Source organism: Gallinula chloropus, assembly GCF_964237585.1.
Source record: "Gallinula chloropus genome assembly, chromosome: 4".
Lineage (NCBI taxonomy): Eukaryota > Metazoa > Chordata > Aves > Gruiformes > Rallidae > Gallinula > Gallinula chloropus.
In genome coordinates, this window is record NC_140088.1 from 84,538,670 (window position 1) to 84,563,665 (window position 24,996).

The 24,996-nt window shown below is 38.7% G+C and overlaps 1 protein-coding gene across 1 annotated transcript in view; it reads left to right on the forward strand.

Annotated features, from left to right (window-relative positions):
* Nucleotides 1–24,996, forward strand: part of DNAAF9 (dynein axonemal assembly factor 9) — a gene marked incomplete at its 5' end in the record, with an annotated part of 75,360 nt that overhangs the window by 23,699 nt on the left and 26,665 nt on the right. The window contains 17 exons of the mRNA XM_084263515.1: nucleotides 172–278; nucleotides 2,802–2,879; nucleotides 4,614–4,712; nucleotides 5,221–5,276; nucleotides 6,380–6,515; nucleotides 8,113–8,194; nucleotides 9,834–9,870; nucleotides 12,500–12,587; nucleotides 13,010–13,086; nucleotides 13,374–13,418; nucleotides 13,836–13,881; nucleotides 14,236–14,347; nucleotides 15,248–15,318; nucleotides 16,078–16,128; nucleotides 16,933–17,020; nucleotides 20,532–20,635; nucleotides 23,908–24,054. Coding sequence (XP_084119641.1) covers nucleotides 172–278; nucleotides 2,802–2,879; nucleotides 4,614–4,712; nucleotides 5,221–5,276; nucleotides 6,380–6,515; nucleotides 8,113–8,194; nucleotides 9,834–9,870; nucleotides 12,500–12,587; nucleotides 13,010–13,086; nucleotides 13,374–13,418; nucleotides 13,836–13,881; nucleotides 14,236–14,347; nucleotides 15,248–15,318; nucleotides 16,078–16,128; nucleotides 16,933–17,020; nucleotides 20,532–20,635; nucleotides 23,908–24,054 — 1,424 coding nt within the window. The remainder of the gene's footprint in view (nucleotides 1–171; nucleotides 279–2,801; nucleotides 2,880–4,613; nucleotides 4,713–5,220; nucleotides 5,277–6,379; nucleotides 6,516–8,112; nucleotides 8,195–9,833; nucleotides 9,871–12,499; nucleotides 12,588–13,009; nucleotides 13,087–13,373; nucleotides 13,419–13,835; nucleotides 13,882–14,235; nucleotides 14,348–15,247; nucleotides 15,319–16,077; nucleotides 16,129–16,932; nucleotides 17,021–20,531; nucleotides 20,636–23,907; nucleotides 24,055–24,996) is intronic.

Below are 24,996 nucleotides of genomic sequence, written 5' to 3' on the forward strand. Positions count from 1 at the left end.
CAGTTCCAAAAAGCTGTGTCTTCAGAAAAACATATTTCAGTGACATATTTTAAGCTGTACAAAGATAGGATAATTGAGATCCTTTATTAGAATCTCAGAACAACTCTTTAAGATCTCACAGAAAGTATTTGCAAGTATTTGAGAATCTTTCTGCAAACATTTCTTTTCCAGGTCATCTACAAATATTTGATATGTTCATTGTTGAGAAGTGGCCAATAGTGCAGGCTTTTGCCCTGGAAGGAATTGGGGGTGATGGATTCTTTACAATGAAATATGAAGTAAGTAGTTAAGTTTTTCATTTTCTTCCATTTCCATTCTAAGCAGAAATTGAGCCATGGAATAATCTCAGTTGGAAAGTACCTCTTGAGATCATCTAATTCTGACTCAGCAGTCATGTGAGGTTCTAAGTTGGATGAAGTTTTTCAGGATCTTAGCATGCTGAGCTTTGAATGTGCAAGGATGGGGACACCACAGTCTTGTTGAGAGACTGTTATGAGCTGCGCAGCACTGACCTGGGTAAACCATGATTGTTTGATCCCTCCCAGCCTCCTTGTTGTGATAAGGAACTTTTGTCCTTCTCTTCTAGACCCTCCTCTAGCAATAACAGAAAACACCTGTGGTTTTTTTTTTAACTTTGCTAGATGGGTATGTATCTTCAGGGACAGTGCAAGAGAAGCTGGTTAGTGGCAAATGCCTTGAAATGAACTGAGAAAATCAGAAGTGCCTGTATTTCTTGGGTCACTGGTTTTGACACAGGAGATGTATCTATTTTTCTCACTGACATTGTATATTCTTGGGTCGTCATAGCCTTCTGAATAGGGCAACAGGCAAGATTTTGGATGATGCTCCTAGTTTTAATAATGATTTGCTGTTCCACTCTGAGCAACTTGTGTCACTTGATTTGCTTATTTATTAAATACATTCTAACAGCATCTTCAGAGAACAGCTTCATATTTATGTACTTGTTTGAAAGTTCTATTATTTAATTTTCTTGGGCCTCTGCCACAGAAATGCAGATGTCCTGATTTTCTTGTCACGCCCCATTTTTACCACCAGAATGTTCTTTGTCTGACTTAGAACAATTGGAAAAAACCCCAAGGAATTAATAGTACCATTGTTGAAGTCTCATCACATGTAGTACTGTACACACTCGCTCAAAAATACATCATGTGAGCTCAAGTCTGCCTTTCTCTCAGCACTTCAGTCTTTCCATTGATACCTTTCTTCATGCTCTTTTTTTCTTTCTCTCTCTCCATTCCATCACTAGTACTTTAATCATCTCATGTGAACGTGACAAAATCATTAAATACAAAGAAGCATCTGCCTGGGGGTCTGCGTAAAGATCAGTAGCACCTCTTGATGTTTGAAATTAGTCAATGAAAATTTGACTTATGAATTCAGGAGTTGTTTGGGTCTTTACTTACCTTTGCCATTTCATTTCATGAATCCATCAGGGCTTTGAGAAAATGTGTAGACACAGTGTGGTAACGACTTTGTGAAGATGGAGCCTTTCCTGGGTTTCTTCATGGGAGTTTTTTCTTTACAGCACCCTTGCAGCCTTAAAAAGCAGCAATGCAAATTCTGGGTGTCTGTTTTTCAGCGTTGGCAGGTTAGCTCTGGTGGTTCAGCCAGTTCCAGCTTGAGTTCTTGCTTCTTCCCTCCTTAAAGTCCTAAGAGGATTTCAAGTGGGAAGTGGCATTCTTAACTTTCTACGCAACTGTTTATGCATAGTTGTGCGTTAGGCAGCTGCTATATGTCACAGATGGGCAGGAAAAGCCATCTATGGGAGGAAGTACATTTGGGATCACCATTAATCATCTATAAGTGAATACTTCTGCTGTTACGAAGAGAGGGTGTTCTCAGTGCTTTTTTAGCCCCTCAAACTGCCTTCCCCTCTGCTGTGCTTTCTGTAGTTAGATTTGAAGGTGATCTAATGTAAGTAATACTAATTAATATTTTATCAGTGTTTTAAGGGCAGCTGCTCTCTTACTACAGAAGTCACAGTTGCTCAAGATGCTGTAGTCCAAAGAATTTACTGTACCAATAAACAAATAAAGTGATGTCTGGGAAAATCTCAGTGCCATATCTGACCATACCAGTAATTGGAATAACTGTAAAGCTGTGGTTCAAGGAAATTCCAGTCAGTGTTGCATTTTTAATTAAGTAGGGGCTGGGGAACCCTGTAAATGCAGAATTTATTCAGATACAAGTGTCCCTTAAGGATATATTTTTGAATAGTGTTCTCATATGCATCGTCTAACTACTTGGAAGAAGGTATTGCTAATTGGTAAGTTAAACTAGCTTAGCCTACATTTACATTATGCTTACAGCAAGAATTAGCTGGTGCATAGGAGGAGTAACCTTGTGAGATCTGCTTCTTGTCTGTCTTGTCTTAGAAAACTGATCTTTTGGTTGCACCAGCTGATCCTACTCCTTTCTATTAACTCAGTTTTTCAAAACTTGTTGAAATGATTTCTTTGAAAGATGCAACCCAAACTTTGCATGTACTTTCAACTTGAGGAGAGATGGGTCTCTGAAGCACCCAGAACTCTTGCATCTACGTTACAAATCTTTTGTAACCAATAGTGTAAAAATATTCCCTGAGTAGTATGCTGCAAGTCTGTTTTAGTGCAGCTTAAGCACAGGAATCACAGGATGTTAGGGTTTGGAAGAGACCCCAAAAGATCATCTAGTTGTTCCTCCCCATGCCCCAAAGCAGGATCACCTAGATTAGGTCACACAGGAGTTCATGGTGTTTTTCATGGTGTTTTTCACAGAATTGTGTTTAAAATCTCTTTCAGTTAATGGATGTCAGCGTTGATTTGTGGAAGACATACAGCAAAATGGATCCTGTTTCCTTGGAAGACTTGCTCTTTGAGGTAATGCAAGTGAAATACTCTGAATCAGCTACTGGTTTGTTAGTTTAGCCACAGAGAAAAGGTGTTGTTACTGTGCTTGCTTTATTAGTGCTTATGTGCTTAATCTACTGACCCTGCACAGTGTTGTTTGCAGGGTCTCTTTTCTTCCTTGGAATCTACCACAAAGTATGCAAAACTTTAAAATAACTTTCTTTGAATTCCTTGAATTTCTTAATTTCCCTGAAATTCTCCTAAAAGTCTCTCTATGTAAATAGTCTGTGGTGTGACTATTCTTCATGTCGCTGGACTGTGTACAAAGCACAGACAGTTGGTGTGTTTGTGAATCCTCCTTTTGCAGCATGGGGGAAAAAAACAATCCACTTTAACATAGAGCTGTTCTTCCAAGAAAACCCACCTTCTGGATGGCTTTGTAACTACTTTAAGTGGGTAACAGTGACACACAGTGGTTGCCCTGAAGCTTTGTGAAACAAACAGTGTGAAGTGATTCATTTTAATGCAGTGTTCTGATCTCAGTGCCTAAAAAGAAGCAACATATATATATTATTTAGGTTTTGATTTTTTTCATCAGTGTCTAGTTTTGTAGCAAAGTAGGCTTTTAATAATGTAGCAAGTTCAGCAGCAGTAAGCATCCTTATTAGTAAAATGTTAGTAGTCCACACCGATTTGGTTGTTTAATCGACTGCTTAATGAAAATTAACATGGCATAACACTTGACAAGTTTCTCTAAATAGTCACTCTGATACTTTACTTCCCCTTTTCCTGAGGAAGTGAGATAAGTGTTTGGGATTTTTCTTGTACCCGGTAAGTCTACCCTGAAACAGACTTAATCCTGTTGTGAAGTTTTAAATCTGACAATTGTTGTGAACTTCAGATTTTCTCAGAAAATGATGAGAGGGGTTTTTCATACAAATCCAGTTTCATAGAAATGGGTGATTTTAAAAATGATTCATTTCCTCAGTGAGGACAAAGGAAGGTGGATTTGGGGGTTGGACACGATCTCTTGACATCCCTTCCAACCCCTACAACTCTGTGATTCTGTGGGTGATCCTGAAGAGCTGGAATATGTTTATACTTTTTAACGCAGCTTTGATTTCAAGAAGTTCTAATATGAACTCTGCTTGGGTTTTAAAAGAACGTTCTGTTCAATACTGGCATGTTCCAAAAACTGACAAGTTCTGCTTTAGTGGTATTTTCCATTTATGTTTTCTTTTTTTAACAAATGCAGATAAAGAAATGACTGTCACTTCCACTTCATGAGTTTCCTCAATTCCCCTCCCTGTTCCTTATTTCTGTCCATAAGTGTACTTAACATTAGATGTAAATTACTGCATAACCATACACAGACTTAAAAATTGAAAATAAAATCTGTCCAAGTATTCATTTTAGAAATTTTACGGGAATTGTGAAGTCTGAGTTATGAATGATCTTGAAACAGAAAGGGAACAGGAGTAGAGCCCTGCACTCTCAAAAAAACCCCAAACAACCCAATCCAAACATAAAATCCCCCACCCAAAAAAAACCTCTAAAACCAAGCAGAAAGTCCTGATCTTTTTAAAAAGATGTTTATTTTCTCATTTTCTTACTGTTTCATTGGGCAGGCTCTATTCTTTGCTGCCTACAGAAATGTAATCTTTGGTGTCCTGAAGTAATTTGGGTTCACTGAGTGCAACCTGTGACTTCCTTTCTGTGGGTAACACTTGCCTAACTAAGTAATGCTCAATATTTTTCTTCTAGGATTTAATGATTTTTGAACACCAGTGGACCAACTTTTTTGCTAATTTTGATACTGAAATTCCCTTCATTCTGGAGCTGTCAGAATCTCAGGCAGGAGAGGTATGCCTGCTTCAGTAATCCTTTGGAATGCTTTGGAGTAGAAACCTGTTAGTTTTGGGTCGGGTTTTTTTCCTAAAGCTCGCCAACCACCTTAGCTATCTGTGGTATGATGACTTAGGACTGCCTGGTGGTAAGTCTTTGATTTACATCTGCCTGACAGATCCCTATTTGTAGGTAGATCGACTTTCAGTGTGGTGGAAGCTGTGGTATGTGCGTTGCCCAACAAGTTGAGTTCACACATGTCCAGTCTCAAACAGTGTTAACTGATGGTAACGCACAGCACGGGTAAAGATGGCACAGTGCTTTTTGGTTGTGGCTGTTGCATTTTCAGCATTAGGAGGCTTAATGGTGTTTGGGTTTGTTTATGCAAGTTGGAATTTGTATTTGAGGGTTCAGGAATTTTCTTTGAGACTGGTAATTCAGGTTTCTGTTTAATGTTAGTGAGTATGTATTGCACTTTCTGTTAATTTACTTGGTAATTAGATTCAATTCTTCTTTTTCTTCTTAGCCTTTCAGAAGTTATTTCAGTCATGGAATGATCTCAAGCCATATAACAGATAACAGGTATTACTCATTATTCTCTTTGAAATTGTGGAGTCATTGGCACCTCAAGACATTATTTCCATGTCTCTGATTCCATAATGCTTGCAATTCCTTTTGGGACCATCTCTGTACATCACGTTTTGTCTTGGAATATTAAAAAACCAAAACAAAACCCAACATACAAAGGCACTTCTGGGTGGGATAAAGTAATTTTGCATGGGAATTAATGCTGTAGTTACTGCAGGTAGAATGTCAGTATGCTTGAAACCATCTACCTTCTGCATTCTAATATGATCAGCTTCTGCAGGTTACATATCTAAACACACTCTTGAACTTAATACCCAGGACAATTCTGTTTGAACATGTTGGTCCGACTTACATAATACTCAAAACCAATTAAAATATGAAGGTTGAAGAAATCATTATATATGTGCAAGACCACCACTTAAAGCAAGGCAGTTAAAAGCTGAAAGCTTAGCCAACATAAGCTGGACAGACAGGTCAGCTTTATTTTATTTCAGCATACAGTTTTAGCTGAAAGTTGGTTGTCATGTGTTGCAAAACCAAACCTTCTGCTGTTTTGAGCTAAATAAAGGTTGCTTAGCTACTTGCATGTCTCTGCAGATTCTTCTTTATTTGGAATCGAACAGTAGAGTTCAATGTCCTTTATTGTTATCAGCATTCTATGTTGTTTGCATTTAAATAAGGAAAAGAAAGACCTTGACCTTTCCAGCTGAGACTTGGGCTCAAAGCCAAAGCTAAAACTGAAACAGTTTTGTTTGATTTTTTTTTTTTAATTCCAGTGTAGTCATATCAAGGCTTTTCTAGATGGCAGATTTTAAACTAATCACTTTTCAAGAGGAAAAAGCATTCTTATACTAGTTGGGAAGCAGCCTTGAGATATGATGTTGTGAAAGAAATGATGGTCTTGGTAATTCAAGTAGATTTGGGTCTTGGTGCTTTCAATTGGAAGCTTTCTGCACCTGTAATAAACCTTCCCCCCCCCCGTTCATCTAGTTAGAAATTCAATAATTGGTCCATCAGGCTTGAAAGCTTTGATTTCATTTGTTGTTTGAAAGTTTTCTCCAAGTATCTTGGTGGTGATACCCTTTTTTTCTCCTCAGCCCTAGCCGGCAGCCCTTTGTTCTGTTTGGCAGCCACTCAACTAAGGAAAACTTGAATTCTGGTAACTTTAATTTTCCATCAGAAGGACATCTTGTTCGAAACACTGGTCTTGGTGGAAGCACTGCTAAGCATATGGTAAGGCTTTTAAGTAATTATCTGGTCTATTAGAACAGTGCACTTTTTTTTTCTTGGTGTAGACATATATTTTTTTGTGCCTTTAAAATGCTTCCATGAATTAAATACTCAATTTCCTTAAACTCTCTGAGTTTAAGGAACAAATTTCCTTTTTCTCTCTCATTCCAAGTCAAACTATACTGGATGTTTAATCAGGGATTGCTGAATGCATTTAAAATATCTTTCCCTTCTGAAGAGACAACTTTTTTAACACTTGTGATGCTGTAAATGCATAGGGTGGGGGAGAGGGATATGTTGTTTGTGGGGATGTTTGTCCTAGCCATAATGTGAAAATTGTCCTGATGGTAGCATATGATGTATTTAACTCTAACACACAGGTTTCATTTTAAGCAGTTTAGCCTTTTTCTTAAACCAAACAATCAAAAGACACATTTTTGATAATGCTTTTGTGAATAGACCAACTGTTTCCAAATTCCAGGGTGTGCTTCAGCAACTGAACAGTTCATGAAAACTGAAAATCTTTCTGGTGTTCAAAATATGTTAAGATCAAGTTGTAAGATTAACTTGTTTCCATTTTCAAGTAAAAGCTTAGTTTTAAAACATGTGATGAGCTCGATGGCTTGTTGCACTGCCGCACAGGGGACGTAACTGGGGAAGCGACCCCAGGGAATTCAGATCCTCTGGCCAGCTGGGCTGGGTGCATCAAGAAGGTAACTCACAGCGAAGGAGGAGAGGTAGCGTGCAGATTGCTTGTGTAGTTCTCCCTGCAAGCCCATCTCTGTGGGCTCTGGGAGTGTCCGTCAGGTGTGCGAATCCAGAGTCTGTGCTGTTGAGGAGATGGATGCTGTTGAGTACAGGTCATCGTGGAGTGGACGTATGATTGAGGGAGTGAGTTTTTGATCTTGTCATGACAACATTTCATGCGTAGCTGCCTTAGGGATGGATGGACGTGGGTATTCTGGACACGTTGTGTGTGTCAAAAGCCTGAGAAAGGATTGTTTTAGCATCCCAGTGAAGTCTCATCCTCCATTTGCTGCTTTGTCTAACCCTGTTTCTGTAAAAACACTTTCAGTTCTATTTTTTTCTCCCCTTGTTAATATTCCTATTAAGACCGTTTAATATCTTTCAGAATGCAAGTACAATTTTTATTCTGATGTGGTACTTGCTCCAACTGTTGTCCTCAGATTCTGACATTGTTAAAAAGGTGGTTTATTTACAGGTACAGGTGATACTGTTTTAATAGGGTGTCATGAAAATAGTAAATAAGACCAAGTCCAAGCATAGTTATGGAAATCTGACACGCTTTCCTCTTCATGAAAAGAACGGTTGACATAGGAAAACGAAAACACATGCTTAACAGTTACAGAAGTCAGAGCTCATCTCCTTTCCAAAGTCTTTCAACCATTCAGGTCAAGTCAAAAGTGAAATATGTCTTTGAAAAAACGTAAGTTGCTTTTTAAAAATCCAGTTAAGTCTGTGTTGTGCACTTCCTGTAGTATGTTGATGGCTAGAAGACTTAAGGGGAACTTAGTTGTTAATTATTGCACCAATTTTTTTTACTAAGGTCTTTTTATGTCTCATTAATACTGACAACTAGGTAGTGCAGTGTGTATCTCCAAAGGGACCTCTGGCTTGTTCAAGGACCTATTTTTTTGGAACCACTCACACTCCTTTCCTGGGTAAGTATATTAAGAGTACAGAGTAATTTAAAGCAGTTCTTATTGATTATTTAAAATTTATAGTGATTAAAAGATGGTTCTGATTCCTTAATAAGCGCTAGGCCATGGAGGGGTAGATACTATGTAGTTCTGCAGCCAGTGCAGGGAATCATAGAATCGCAGAATCATAGACAGGTCTGGGTTGGAAGTGACCCCAAGGATCACAGAGTTCCAACCCACCTGCCACAGGCAGGGACACCAACCTCCAGGCCTGGAGCTACACAAGGTTGCCCAGGGCCCATCCAACCTGGCCTTGAACACCTCCAGGGATGGGGCATCCACCCCCTCTCTGGGCAGCCTGTTCCAGCACCTCACCACTCTCACTGTAAAAAACTTCCACCTAATATCTAATTTAAACCTTCCCTCCTTTAGCTTTAGTCCATTCCCCCTTGTCCTGGCATTATCTACCCTTTTAAAAAGCTGATTCCCCTCCTGTTTCTCTGCTCCCTTTAGGGACTGGAAGGCTGCAATGAGGTCCCCCCCCCGCAGCCTTCTCTTCTCCAGGCTGACCAAGCCCAGCTCCCTCAGCCTCTCTTCCCAAGGGAGCTGCTCCAGCCCTCTAATCATCTTTGTGGCTCCTCTGACCCCTCTCCAACAGTCCTACATCTTTCTTGCATTGGGGCCCCAGCTCTGGACACAGGACTCCAGCTGGGGCCTCACGAGGGCAGAGTGGAGAGGGACAATCCCCTCCCTGTCCCTGCTGGCCACCCCTCTTCTGATGGAGCCCAGGATACCATTGGCAGAACATTGTTCTGTTGCACATCCTACCTTCATGTGCAAAAATCTGTCAGATATTCTCAAATAATGATTCAAAGATCAAGAATTGTATTTGTGTTTACATCAGAATGCAGTGTGATGGTAGGGAGCGCCTGGGCCTTCAGGCCTTTTACAAGTACTAGATACAGACTTAGGTTGGAGTTTCATACAGCTTGACAGAAAACCAGTCCTCAGAAGTATAGTCATTCAAAGTGGTGGCTGTCAAATTAGCATGTCTTGTTTGGTTTGGTTTTTTTTAAAACCAAAATAATTAAGGAGTTTAAAAGGACAGATAAAATTGCTTGACTTCAATCCTTGCACTTGATGATCTTAAAGGTCTTTTCCAACCTTGTGATTCTTTACCATCTGCTTTGGGTCAAATAGAGCGTTAAAACAGTTGCCTTTCTGGATAAAAACCATCTGGCTAAAGTCAGTCTCCATAGGGTTACTGTATATGTTGAAACTGTGTCCAGCTAAGAAAGTGTGTGAGGAGGAGAGGGTCAGGAGCTTGCAAAACAGAAACAATTTTAGTGTGTGTTCACTCTAACTGTGGTTTTTCCTGGGCACCCAGGAAAGGCCACTTTGCAAGGCAGGTTACAGTGTGAGGACGAGCTCGTCTGACCCACTGCAGCTGCCTTTAGGTCTGGCCTTGGTATGGTCTGGCTGTGCTGATGTGAGTTAACCTGTGCTTTCCTCCTCTTTTTAACATCAATAAACAAACTGCAGTTAGATAAAATATTGGATAAATGTCATGCAAGAGATGTGGCAGCAGTGTCATGCCCAAGAAGTTTTGTGTAAATGCTTCTGACAGTGTTTAAACCAAACTTTTCTCTTTTTAATGCAGGAAATGACAATGAGGTGCACAAGCCAGCTGAACAAGTGTAAGCTGACAGCTTTTTTCTTATTCCTTAACTCTTAATTTTCTTTCTACCTTGTGGCATTAGGTCAAAACTGCTTTTAGTCAGAATTCTTTGCTACCTTGTGGCATTAGGTCAAAACTGCTTTTAGTCAGCAGTGGCTGCTGGTATTTGCAGAGCTGCATCTTTATTTAGAGAGGGTTTCAAAGAGGGTTTTTTTTTAAGCAGAAAGGTTAAGCAATCTTTGTGTTGAGAGGGTTTCAAAGGGAGGTTGCTCCCTTGAGGGTTTTGATGAGCAAACTGGGAATTGTTAGCATGACATCCTTTCTGCTCTACAGGAAAGGATAAAAGGAAATATTAGTAAACTTTGCTTAATTTTTAATAAAACTTTTAATCTTAGCTGTTACTTGAATTGCTTTAAAATGCATATATACACTTGGGGGGGGAAGTATTTGTAACCTAATGTGAGCCTGTCCCACAGAGAGAAATAAAAGTAATGTTTAGACTACTTTCATAAGCTAAACAATGTGTAAGATGTATAATGGTTAGTGAAAATGTCAGTGGGGACCACTTAAGATTTACAAAGACATTCATCTGTGTGAAAGGATAGATAAAAGTTAACTTCTGACTTTCTCTGTTAGTAAGCTACAAAGCTTCTGCCCATTTTGACCTTTGCAAAATAAGACGTTGTGTATCCATGTTGATGTCCACTTCTCTACATGTAGTAGATACCTGTCAAGCTTTAAGAACACAGTAGATAATCTCTCAATCTTGATAAACCAAACCTTTCTTTAGAGATTTTTCTCCTCCTTGCTAGTTAAGATAGTTTTAGGAGCCTGTTCTTGCTTCTGCAGCGGAGCAGTTTGCAAACCTGCATGGCATGTTAGCAAGATATTAAAGATGTGTTGGGGGAGCTGGTAGCAGTGATTTTTTTCATGCTAAGTACTGCTGACTTTTGTTAATTGTCAAAAAAGTAAAAGTCAGCAGATTTTTCGGGTCTTTTTAAGGGTAAATCTAACTTCAACATGCAATATTTCTTGCATGTGTGTTCTGCTTAACCACAGAGATTATTTCTTGCCATACTTCTTGTACTCAATGCGTGTCTGAAATGGCAGTTGGTACAGGCAATATTTTTAATGAGAATATATATTATATATATGAAACACCCCTACATTGGATCAAATGATCTAGTTTCAACAACAGCAGCAAAACTAATGTTTCTGGGAAACCTGACCTCATTATTTTGGAATTAGTTTGCAGTTGAGTCCTGCAACTGCTTCTTGTGCTTGTGAATGTTTTCCAATGAAATAGAAAGTGGAAAAATATTTCACCAGTACTGTTCAGTCCAAATTTGGCTGTGTTTAGGAAGCAGAATGGCAACTTGGAGTGCAGATTGGCTGGAGTGCATAAACTGTTTAAGTATCCCTGGGGTAAACTTTGGGTGTTTTTTTTCTTTTTCTTAAGAAAATACCACTTCTGTTTTGCATTTAGTGTTAAAGTTTTAAAATGAGGAGAACAGTAAGGTTAACTTACTTTGATGTTAAGTATAGCCCAGTGTGAGGTGATTTCTTGCAAATATAGATGTGGATATGAGTGAAAATAGGAATGGTTGCAGAGTTAGGAAGGGTTATACACAGGTGTACTGAAAACATAAGTTAAATGCATGTGATAGTACATAAAATCTCATAGAAGAAACCTCAAAAAGTAGTAAGAAGGTTCAGTGTTGAAGTTTCTTACTGGTATTTGGAATGATACTGCAAAGCAAGCATTGGTGCATTTTGAGGTTCAATTTGTTGGCCATGTCTGGGAGCTTCAGATGCTTTTTCTCCATCCTTCAGGAATGCTTTGCATATGGCTTAAATGCTGTATCCTTCTCTATCCTCCTCGCTCTTCCCTCCCTCAGCATCTAGCAGTTGTGGAAGAGTAATGAGAGGAGTTCAAGTTTGGGGAAGTAGGTCTGTTTTGTCCATCTGCTTATCTCTTTGTTCCCATTTAGCTGGAAGACCAAGGCAGATGTTTCTTAGTTGGGCACAGGTGGGTTTTTTCAATAGCTCTGGAGCTGTAAATATGTCAGTTGCTGTAAGTCGCTTCTGGCTTCACCTAAACTTTGTTTTATGTACAATTTTTTCAGTATTTTTTTTTTTAAGGGAATTCATGTGCTAAAAGGTTGTGGTGACTGGGGTTGTGTTTTTGGTATCTTTTTGTATCTTTCTTTGCTTGACATGCTCCAGAAAAAGCCACTCTCTGAAGTGGGTTCACTCTTGTTTTCTAGTCTTGCTTTTGCAGAATGGGGGGGCTACCTGTCTATTTTTATTTGTGTAGTTAAGATGCCATCCTCAACACAACTGCAGTGAAAAGCAGCAATAAAAACAGGGTTGGTTTTTCTTCTTTTCCTTGACTGATGAGACCAGAGATATATTTCTTCCAAGAGATTTTTTTTTTTTCCCCCAAGATGTTCTGTAATTTGAGCAACTTGCTCTAATTTATGGGGTTTTTTTAAGCAGAAAGGTTAAGCTTAAAGCTATTTCTACACTCATTTGAACAAGGACCCCTTCTAGGGGAGTTATATATGAAAGGAAAAACTGCTTCTTTAAACAGAGGAGGAAGAAAACTCTATCTGTCTAGTAAATGTTGTGTTTGTATTTCTCTTCAGTACGCTGTTGTCGCAAATATATACTGCTGTTGTAGAGGCTGTGCTTGCTGGCATTGAGTGCTATGCTAAAACTTCCACTGAATCCAAGGTAAATGAAGCACCGATTCTGTACACTGTAATTGTTGAATTTGGATTGCTTGCAATATAAGATTACATGCAAACCAAAATGAAAAAGAAAAAAGAAAAGAGTAAATTTGTTTGTCAACTGCATAACATTAATGAAGGTAATACCCTGGCCTCCAGCGACTTTCTGAACTCTGTTTAAAAAAGAGAAATTCCAGAGTATACCTAATTTTATTCACCTACAGTTATTTTTCCACCTTTCATGAATTTTCCTAACCTTATAGTAAGGAAAATCAGATATGTGAAAGAACAGATTTTAGCCTGGTGCATCAGTGTGTTACTGTCTAGTGTATGGTCTCGTTTATCTTACGGGTGCTCCTGTAGCTGCTGGGATTTGGAAATATTGGGAGGGGGGGAAATATCTTATTATCCATTTCCTTTTTTCAGGCAAAGGAGGTAGCAGAGCAGACACTCATGTCTGTGTTAGATACCCTTCATTTAACACAACTTAAAACTGCATTATGGTATGTATTTTCAAGTACTTATTAACATATTGCATCAATGTATTAGCTGCTTGTGGGGATAAAAAGTCATATGTTAATTTTTTGACTGAACTTGCATAACTGCCAGATTTCAAGACTTCATAACACATTCTGTCTATCTTTTAAAATCATAACTCCATTTTTCTTTTTCTTTTTTTTTTTTAAATTACTTCAGCAGTTCTTTTGCTTTGAATCTATTAGTGCTTATTTCTTTACATGTAGAAGAATTACAGAATGTATTTTTCACCAGTGCAATTTCTGTTCTGCAGCTCCAAAATCGCTTTTCAAATTCAGGCTGTGAATAATCATGGAAGGTTTGTATCACTGCTTAATGCTTCTTGTTATTAATTAGTGTTTTTAATTCAGCAACAAGTGTATTTTTGTTGTCTTGGAGCTTCTGAGAAAACATTGCATTTGATTATTCATGCAGGATGCACTAAATGCTTCTGTGTATGAGACAGTTTAATGATTTAATATCTGTAATTCTGCGGAATCTTAAAAATACTTAAAATCTAAAACAACTGGCCAGGCCAGTTTTATTAACTGTTAATGAGAAGGAGCAGCATGATCCCATTAAGAGTTTCATTTTTAAATCATGCTTTTCACTTAGTTGGTATCACAAGTCTGTGTTTTATTTAATCCCTGCACAAATTGACTGAAATAGCCTATACAAATAAGCGTCACCCGAAATGACCTAATCTTTAAATATTGAATTTTCATTATTGTTCTAGAATTACTCCATTAGATAATGAGGATGGCCTGAGTTTGATTAAAACGGTAAGCAAGCTGTTCAGTATTCTGATTATACATTTCATTAGAGAATAAAGCTTGGGTGGCTTTTTTTTATGCTGACATTTTTATCTGTGCGAAGACAAATCTAAGGTGGGGGGACATGAGGTAGATTTCAGATGCTGAAACTGAGGTACAGTTGAGTTTTTTTAACATGTCAGTGGATTTTAGAATAACATGGTAACATAAAGAGTTATCAAATCAAGACTCTCCACCACTAGATAGAAACAGTGGCTTGGGTTTTTTTAATGAAGTTCAGAACGTATGGACGGTGCCACTTCAGCTGAGATGTTTCATGTTCTGCTTTCTTTTCCTTTCTGTCCAACTGTTTGATTGCTGTAGGCATCTATGATGGTATTTGACATTCCAGACTCGCTCACAGGAAAAGGATGCTTGGGATCTGTTGTCTTTTCAGAGTCCTTTCTAACCTCCCAGATACAAGTAAAAGAGAAAGGTAACTATTTTAAGTTCTAGCCCCAGCGTTGTTGTTCTCTTAGCTCTGGTGTGATGGAAGAGCAAAAGGGCTTCCAATGGATATTACTATTACCATTATGCTTTTAAGCCTGTTGGTTAATTAAAAGACCTAAATGTTATAGCTTGCTAGTAATTAATATCTTAAATGTCAAGTTTGTCTACTCTCACTGAGAGGACTTTGGGTTTTATGGCTGCCTTGTGAGACATCAGGGCTGAGGGGTTAAAAGAAATCATGTGTAATAGTACCATTCCTAAATTTTTGTCAGTCTTTAATGAAAGCTTTCTCTTGTGCAGGGAAATTCAAACAGCTCTCTTCCATTGCTCATTTGATATGATATGTTTTATTTCAGTTTCTCTCTCTTTGGAAGAGATGAAATGAAGCTTAACAAGGATATGATTTTTAGAGGGCTTGTTTTCAGAACAGTCTTACATTTAAAATACATGATACAGAGTATTATCCATAACTTTAGACAAGTGTGTGCTCTCCAGACTGTTCACATGTGACAAAGAGTTATAAGATAGAGCTATTCAGGTCGTCTGAACAATATTTATGAACTCACAGATAGGCCACGTGTTTTTAACCATGGGAGCTGGAATGCTTTTGCTGGGGAGGAGAGCAAAGGAAGAAGCCATGTACTAAGACCAGAATAAAAGCTGGGTTTCTGTGCTGTTTTGTAGCAGCTGTGTGCATGTTACAGCACAAGACTGGGAGCTGGTCTGCTGGGAAAGCTTCAGTTAAAAAACATGAATAAGTCCTTCAAATAATGAGGAAACTTTCACATTTCCTGAAGAAATTTTAAGTCACAACAGTAACTTATTGAACAGCCTGAAGTATATGGGTGTTGTTATACTGCTGTGCTTTCCATTTACTTCCCTGCAGATGGCAGCATTAATTCAGAAACCAGTCACATAATTCTGACTGCAGCTATCCCAAGATACTCTTCTTGGCTGGTTAGTACCCAAAAACTTGAGTTTTTTTCTATATGTACAGATTCACAACTGAAAACTTGCTATAAAAGTATGGATGTGTAAGGAAAAAGTGGGGAATGTGGGCATTGAACCAGAATATTAATGTGTTAAATACAAGTCTCATTTTTTAATTCAGACATGAAGTGAAAAGCAAATAAGTGGAACTAGGCTGATGGTTCCATTCATAACACAAGTTTTAAATTACTCCATTTTCACCACTTCGATTTTTTTAGCTTCTTTTTCAAGGACACAACGTAACTTTTGGAAGTTCTGTTTCTTATGGGGCACTTTAGATGACTTAAATGTCTGTTAGCAGACTGTTATTTCTGTTGGGGGAGACCCCTAATGTACTGGCCTGTGCTGGAGGTACAGTTCCAGTGAGTGTTATGAATTTGGACAGTGGATTGCCAAAGGGCGTAACATACTACGTGAAGACTTTAATGGAGTAATAAAGAAATCAGGCTGAATGTGATCCACTGCTTTGTGTCTACACAGCACTATTTTAGTCTATAAAACAATTTAATGGGGAGTATCCCCTTGAATGTGTTTTGAGGCACTATTTCAGTCCCATGGTAACACAGTATTGAGGAGCACAAAGCTGCCTCGAAGCACTGGGCTCTCTGGGCTTTATCCTTGGTACCTCAGGTTCTTGTTTGCTTTCAGTCTTCAGTGCTTTTTTAATTTAACATTAGACTTGCTTCGTTCACTAACATTACAAATGGAAACTGGTTTTGGCTACAGGTTGAAGATAGTGATGTGAAACTGTCTGAAAAGGCACAGCATGTATTGAAGGTAAAGTGAAACGTTTTTGTTAAACTATAGAAGTTATGCTTGAGGAACCCATATTCAAAGAAATCTTAGCTGCTAGCAAAACTGGCTTTTATTATGTTTGCTAGTTCTGTTCTGTGGAAGGCATGACTTTTCTGTCCTGTCTCTTTCAAACTTTGGCCTACAAAGCTTGAGGTTTTCTTCATTTCAAAGGAGGACAAATCCAAAGAGCCAAAAGGAGCTGTAATAACATTATGATTTCATGGAAGTCTCACAAAGTATTACTCATGGAGCTCATGTGTTTCAAAAAAGCCCCAAAAGTTAGTGCCACTTTACATGCAACTTTGTTTTAACTTAATTAGCATGTTAGACCTCTGAAGGAAAGCTCTTTAAGCACTATGAAAAAGAAAAGAATATGGGATCTGGGAACATCTTAAACAACATGAGTTTCACATTTGTGGTTTAATTTGCGGTTACCAGTAATCTTCACTGCAAATAGATTTATTTTCCTGTAATACACTTTTAGTTCAGGAGGTTGACAATCTAAAAACAAAGAGCAATCCCTTGTGCTTCTGACAATAACTTGTAGCTTAATAGCTGCTGGCAAAACCAAAGTGGGGGGGAGTGCTTTTAAAAATTACACTCTTGACACGCTGTCTTTCACTAGTTCTGCTGTATCAGTGCAGTTTAAATCTGTTTTAAAAGTTCTGACAGATGCTGTTTAAAAAAAAAATATCTTTCTGGAAGCAAAAGCATGAGAAAATACTCTTGCAGGGATCCCAGTCCTTGATGCAGTCTCTGATACTACTGTTTGTTTTTCCTGTTTAGGAAGACAAATCTTTTCTGGGCACTTTACTCACTGGTGGTGATGGAGCGTATATTTATTCTAGCAACCCACATGCCATGCCTATAGAAGGTGAGATATGTCTTTTCAGTCACTTCAAGTACATGGCACACCTACAGTTTCTGGGATTTACATACCTGGGGAGCACACCTATGGCATTGTCATAAGCTTTCTTTCTATTTGCCTTTGCAACTTTTTACTTTTTAACTTTTACATTCCCAAGCTCCACTTGAATCTTCTAGTCCTAGAAGAATGATTCCTGTCAGGGCTGTCAGCTTGCTTTTGAGGCACATGGGACTTCCCTCACAGGGTTGAGTCTCTGCAGACCTGGGAGATAGATGGCTTTCTTGCACAGATCAAGTTGGAAAGCATGCACAAACTGACTGCTTCTATCCTTAATGGATGCTGTGCCACGTTTGCTGTTGGGTTGAGCTGAGTGCCCGTGGCATACTGTCACGAGAAGTGAAGGCAAATATGTACCCTCAGGGCAATGTGATACCCTGCCTGTGATGTAAGAGGGCATTGGAATGATTTGCCTCTAAATTTATTTACAGCCTTCTGGTTTTTGCTTCTATCAAAGTCTCTTCCTGGAGCTGACATGCTGTTCCAAGTGGGGTTTTTTTTTCCCTATTGTCATTTTCACTCAGGAACTTCAGTGTTTGTTAGCACAGATGCTCCCTGTATTACAGAAAGATGCTCAACCTTGGTCCTCTTCAGATTCAATCAAGTTACTACTTTATGACACAAGATTACTAAAAGCTATCTTAAATCATTCATCCCCTTTTGATGCCTTTTCCTTCAAGAACTTAAGTAAAATGAATACCCCAATAATACAACTAAAGACAATTTGGGAGGACTGTTGGGAGGGGTCTCCCTTGCTCCACAGCCCTGTGTTAACGTGCTTTGCTTTGCCTGGAACCAAAAGATACTTCTTGAAGCATGATAATTTTATATTCCACTGTACAGGGGAGGTGCTGTTGTCACAGTACTGATGTACAACAGAAGGTAACTGATACCTGACATCTACTTGCTTACAATAAGCTGATGACCTTTAGGGGAAAATCTTTAGCTTGATTGTTTTTGTAGTTATGCAAAGAGGGTATTGGGGATGAACAGTCATGTAAAAGGCAATTAAATAGTGACTTTCATATGGCAGAACTTGCTTGTGCTCTAACTGAACAGATTTTAAAGGGAGGTTAACACAGAGCAACATATTTAGCTGTTTTGCAATACAGTGCTGTGGGCACAGGTTCACTCAGTGTAGCACTAAGGAAAAGAGTGGTGATATCTTTTTTTCTTTATTTTTTGGCTTTGTGAAAACTGTCTGTATCTGCCCCAATGGTGTAGTTTGTTTTCCCTTTTTTGGGGAAATTTGTGAAGGTAATTGTTATGATAACTCTTGGCATGGAGAGTTTTAAGTAGGTGGTATAAGGACTATTATGTAACACTTCAACGAGTGAGATATTTTCTTAGGTGTCAAGTGAAAACGAACTTGATCTCTTTCCCTTTCACGTACTCTGCAAGACAGCTCTAATTTGGGCTCTGCTGGGGTTGCAGCTATGTAGCCTGTCAAGATTAGGTGAAAAAAGGTGCTGTCACACAGGTACTCATCTTCCCTCTCTGTCACTTCTGTTTTACTATAAGGTATACATTCATGACTAAAATCCATCCAAAAAAAAAGTTGAAGCTGTTAAACCTTTTCCTCTGTATCCTAATACAACTGCTGTGTTACAGAGTTTTATAGAATGAACTTAACTGAGTCAATCAGTCCTGCCAATTAAACTCTCTATTGTAATTAATCACTTGTGGAAAACATACAAGTAATATATCGAGTTGGTTTCAATACCATTCACTGGCTTCCTTGTTAAATGAAGCCATTTTAGTTTAGATTAATTAATACTCTTCTTGGCTTGCTTTTCTGTTACAAAGGAATTAACAGCTCTGATTTCCTTTCTTTCCCTATTGACACATTCTGGGAAGTGAGATATTCTGTGAGATTTGACAGAAATGTGCTTCAGGTGTTGGATTTCTCATTTTTCTTCCTCTCCCATTCAGTAGAAGGCAGGAATCTGTGCTCTGGCTTGGATTTTGTGAGCACTGGAAGCAGCAGCAATTAACATTTTGTATGTGTAAACTATTACATCTCCACATCTACGTAATTATCTGTGCCTTTGCCTCCATTTTGCTCACTCTGAATTTAGACCTTGTATTTGTGATTGTAGTTTCCCAGTTTAATAGCAGCTCTCTCTCTTCCCAGTGCGATTCTTCCATTATCTAGAAGCTTCAGCCTAAAACAGTTACATCCATAGTTAGCAGAGCTGGTATGGTATTTTTAGGTAACTGTTGACATAATTTATGTAGGTATAGTGATTTGATTTGCTGTCAAGGTCTTTTTTTACTAAAACGAATCCTTAATACTGAACTATGTTGGGGATCTTATTCTAATTTGCTGTTTCAGTGGAGAACATATTAGTTTCTTTATTATTTCTTCCAAGCCTTGACTGATAGATTGAGCAAGATTTGCAGTCATGTTTTACTTGCTTTGCTCCTTGGCTTTGCTTTTTTGACACATCACTTGTTAAGAAATGCTGGGGTTTTTTCTTCTTTTTTTTTTTTTTCCTTAAACATTTAATTTTTCCCTTTTGCTGACTCACATGCTTCCCTGTAGGGGATGTGATTCTGCTTTTAAAGCACGGTCCAGCATTGGTAGCAGAGGTCCAGCTGGCAGCTCCTGCTTAGTCATTCGTTCATGGTTTTCCTGTGACTGTCGGAAATTAGCTTTTTGCTGATGTGAGTTTCTGGCTCTTTGGAATGTTGGTTTTATCCGTTATCCCATCTAGCCTTGCTGTTTCTTATTTTCCAGCAGCTTTCCCTGGCCATTCAGGTTTGTTAACAACCAAAAATGTCTGTAAAATGGCAAGAAAAACAGAGATAGAATGAATGCCATGTCTTTCTTGGCTGTCATGGGACTGTTAGCTCCCAGGGAAATTGCCAGCCCAGTAACAGTTGTCTGTACACACAAAAGAAAATGCAAGTAAAGATTTTTTCCTGTCTTAAACTTTATCTTGGTCAGGAAGTGAAAGAAAAGCTGTTGTATTTATGTTTTTATTACTGTCTGACTGGTGTCAGTATATTGACATTTTGCAAAGATCTGACCAACTTGTTAACGATGTTTAAATTTTCAGTCATTTTGGATCTAAGTTTTTTCTCTGGTTTTGCCAGTGTTACAGTTCTGGAAGTCTGAAATTCAACCTGATGGAAATTTCTTTGGCTTTTAAAACAAAAAACAGACCAGACTGTTTACCATAAGTGGGCTCCAGGGGAGAAAATTAAGTTGAATGTAATCATAGTCATGATTCCTGCCCTTGACAGTGAGAACCAGTAAAGATCAAGTGGTTGTGCTCTGAATCCCATGAATGCTGTCTAGGTACTACCACAATTCTTTATCCAAATGTTCTGCATGATAAATCTAACCAAATTCTTCAAGGACATTGATTTCTTCCTCAGAAATAGGCCTTTACTACACAACACTGAAATATTGATGTATACCTAAACCAATTTCTTTTTTTCTTTCAAATTCTAGGCAAATTGTACTTCTTTTCAGATGGCATTCTCTTCTCTGATCCCCACCATGGCAGCATTTCCATTTCAAAGAACCATATGAGCTCCATGGTTCTCTATGATGGGGTGAGTATTTGCTTTGTTCCTACTGATAGAAACTTGCTATCAATTTTTAACAGTATTTCTATAGGGTACTACTGCAGAGTTTCTATTTCAGTTGCAGTTTTACAAGCGTGTGCATAAAACTGTAGTAACTGATGTGAATCTCTACACTTTTTGTACTGGTTAGCTAGCAATTACTGATGTGGTGAACTGTAAGGAGGAGAGAATTTTGTGTTAGATTTGAGTTATCAACATGGCCTTAATAGTTTGGAAAACTGCTTTTTTGTTAGAACATAGTCTTTATAAAACATCTAACCATCTTAGGTGATGGACAGAGAAAAGTTTAAGGCTCTGTGAAGTCTTATGGCACGTTGGAGGGTGAAATGCTGCCTTCTATTCAAAATATATTTAACCTTCAGTCGAATGTTCGTGGCTGTGTACTGCTTATCTCTGGAGAGGTCACGAGCAGCGTCTGTCTACTGTCGTTGAGCGTTGTGTAACTGACAGGGTGGGGGGAATGACTGGGTCGTGTTTCCCAAGCTGAGAAGCAAGAAGGAAAGGCATGGTGTGTGTAATTACACATATTCTGAGTAATTATGCCTAATGTTGTGTCTTTTACTGTGGGCTTTTGCCATTCCTGTGATGAACTTGCATGGCTTCACTTGGTCAGCTTGCCACATTAGCAGTGGGAATTGAGTTAGGTTAATGATGGCAACTCAGCTTCATTCCCCCCACACACACACTTTCAAGGCAGACCTCCTGGGTTAACTATCACTTTTTCAGAATGGAAAAGAGATTATTTTGGTTGGTTATTGTTTCCTAAGCACTGAAAAAAAAATTTGCAATCTCAGTTTCCTTTAGTTTCTATTTTCCTCAGGTACAGTATTACACATTTGTTCAGTGACCTCCAGAAAGCATTGTGCTGCTGTGATTTCATCGTCTAATGCAGGAAACCAGTAAAATACAATAAAAGTATGTGACTCAATTGAGGTGAAAACACAACAGTGGAGAGAATCTTACCTTAGCTGCCTTTTCTTGTGTATGATATTGATTGCTCCTTGGTAGTTTAAGAAGCTATTTTAACACTGACCTTCCTTCTATTGTTTGAGTCAAGACACTCACTTTCATAAAACTAGCTATTTATGGGACCTGGCTATCATTCTTGAACTGTTGCCAGATTTTTGTGCAAAGCTAAACCTTGACAGAGAGCATTTTATTGTTCTACTTGACTTGGCATAATACAAGGGTGGAGAGCTTAACATGTTAAGAAGTGACAGGAGAAGAAGGGTAATTGTTAGTGTGCTTTTTCCGAAAGTTATTACAACAATAATACTGATGGAAAAGAAGGGGTAATTTAATGATAGGATTAAAATAAATCATAGGAAGACTTTAAGTGATCCACTAACAGCTGTATCACCATAGCTGCTAGATGCTTCTCTTTTTAAATTGAAGGCATCTGCACGTTTGCCTCAAACACGTGCTGCAGGCTTCTCTGTTCTGAGATGCCAGGCACCTAGCTGCCACCTGAGCTCCTGAAGTCCTTGAGGCTCATAGTCATCAACTGTATGGAGGGAGAACAGGGCAGATTCCTCACAAAATTATACTCTTAAGCACTAAAGCAGAAACCATCCCAGTGTTACCAGAGCCAAATATAAGTCTCCCATCTCATAAGCAGCACTGCTATAGTTTAGTACCAGCCATCAAGTGAGTAAAAGAAAACCCAACAGTCCACCCTGCCACCCAGGCTTATTTGTTTTCTTTCTGTAGCTGTTCAGTGTTTCGTTAAAGTCCATCAAGGCATCTTTACTGTGCTGTGTGCTTGGGTTTAGCCTTATTTAAGGCCAAGTATCAAAGTTTGTAAGTACCTGAATCCAGCATTCATTTTGGCCATTAACCAAGTTAACAAATATTAGGTAATACTTAGATTTCACAACAAAATTAACATCTTGTAAAACTTGGAACCGGACTCTTTTAACCTTATGTCTGTGGGGATTGTTGCTGCTTCTTTCCACAAATTGAAAAAGGCTGAAAGTCTAAACATTTTCCAGGAGGAGGAGCACATTCTGTTGGCCACTTCACATGCAGATTGCAGTATGTATGACTTGGCCTTTTAGTTGCTCCTTACGAAATCTGCAAGCTATCCTGAAGAATCCAGGGTCTGTGGACCATATTCCAAAAGCCAATTTCTCTTAAGATAAATTGTTCTCTTAGGAGAACATTTTTTTAATGTTCTATGGTAACCTCAATGACTTTAGGAAGATTACTTTTATCACTAATCCTTTAGTCAGCAAAGGGTAGAGATTCTGTTTGCAAATTTCTCTGAATTGTTTCTGAGTCTTACAACTTGAGCTTTTTCTTCTCAATAATTAATTAAAGTTCTTTGCCTGCTTCTCTTGAAAGGGAAATGAATGCTACAGTATTTATGATTTGAGCCCTGTGTAGTGGAACTCCCATTTCCCAGGGGTTTTTCATGCTGCTGAAATGTACTGTTTTTCTAATATTTTCATGTGAAAAGAGTTACAAGTCAAATCATGAGCATAGAAAACGTCAGCATCTTGCAGGGTTGTACCTAGATGCCTGTCTTGAAGTCCAGAAAACGAGGGGTTTATTACAACAGAAATTGGACAACCTGAGATCAGTGCTTCTGAGGGAGACTGATCTTAAGGGGCTTTAGCTTCCTGTTGGTGAAGACATAATTCAGGCAAAGAAGCAATAGATTTAGTAGAACTTGTGCTTATTAAAGAAAAAAAGGGGAATAGGACACTTCCAGCCTGCAGATGACCCTATGCTTTAAATTGCACGCCTTATAGTTGTATCTCCTTGCAGCTCAAGTTTGCAATAGCACCATGCCATCCTTCTGATCTTTTTAGCTGATAGTTAATTCATTCTTCTAGGATATCTGTGTCAGAGGTGTGTGGCTACAGATGCGGGTGGCTCTGCTGTGAAACACAAGGAGAGCAAAGGCCTAAAGGACTAGTGATTGGTGGAGTGAAAAGAGTAGATATTGAAATGCAAGCTCTCCTTTTTCAAGACAGAACAAAGACTGGGTGCTTAGAACAATCTCAGATGCTTTCTTTAAGGCTTATGATATCTCTAATAGCTGCAAAGCAGATACTGAGGAATACTGTAAGTGGCTGCAGTTGATCCTTCCACTCTACCTGCAAGCAAATCTCCATGTGTGTCTAGTAGTCACTGTACTATGTGTCTCCTGATCTCTGCCATTTAATGTATTAAGACTTTTTTTTTTCACTTTCCATAACTTTAACTCTGATTTGTCCTGTTTCTTCCTTTTCTAGGATTCAACCAGTATTGTTGCTGCTCTCTTCATAGATGTCGAAAGTTCCTTCCTTGCTCATCTACCAATTGAATTCCACACCAGAGACAACTTCTTGATGATTGCACTTTTCCCCAAAACAAAGATTTATAAAGCTTTTTATTCACAGGTAAAAATAAAGAAATAAAACTTAAAAAAAATATTGGTTTGGCTGGGGGCAAAACCACATCATTGTTCTTTGTGTTTCAGATGAGAGGTGAATGATATCTGTCTTCCCAAATCTAATTAGTCGAGAAGTTTATTTCTTGTGTTAGTTGAGCCACTAAAGTTTGTCACCTGATAATTAACTACAGGAAAGGTTAAAGTTCCAGTTATTTCTTGCATCAGTCTTCACAAGCCAAACCTTTTCCTATACTTTTATATTTTCTATATTTCAGTGAACAGGCACAGGTTAAAAAAGAGAATGGGCAAATAATACTGGGGGAGCATCAAATTAGGAGATACTTTGAAAACCTCCTCTATGATGCTGGTTGGGATTCACAGAGGGTATTGAGAGAGAGGGATGATGTGACTTTTGAGGCTGCTTATCTTTGATATAAAATCAGGGTGTTGCAGGAGGGCTGGTTCCTCACAGGAGGTTGGTGCAGTAACTGGAATAGGTCGCCCAGACCTTTGAAGACATGGCTGGACAAAGTCACAGCCAAACTGGTCTGTACGGCCAGCAGTCACCCTGCATTGAGCAGGAGGTGGGTCTGGAGACCTCCAGAGGTTCTCTTCCAACCAGAAATTCTGATTCTTTGGGACACCTATGGCATCTTCCATGCAGACTTGAAGTCATCATGGAGTGTACTTCCCTGCCATGTAGACCTTCCAGGAGCATTATTGCTCCTGATCTTAGGAACTTGTATCTGTGAGAAACTTTAACTTATATATGCATTTCTAGCGATTGTATTGCTCGTTAATGCTCTCCATGTGCTTTCATTCTGTCTCCTGAAGGCAGTGAGCACTCCAAAAGCTTGTTTTCTAGTAGTTGTGTTTTAAACGTAGCATTGGTGTGTAATTGGCCACAGCAATTGTATGTAGTGGCAGAGGTTCTATTGTCTTTTTTTGT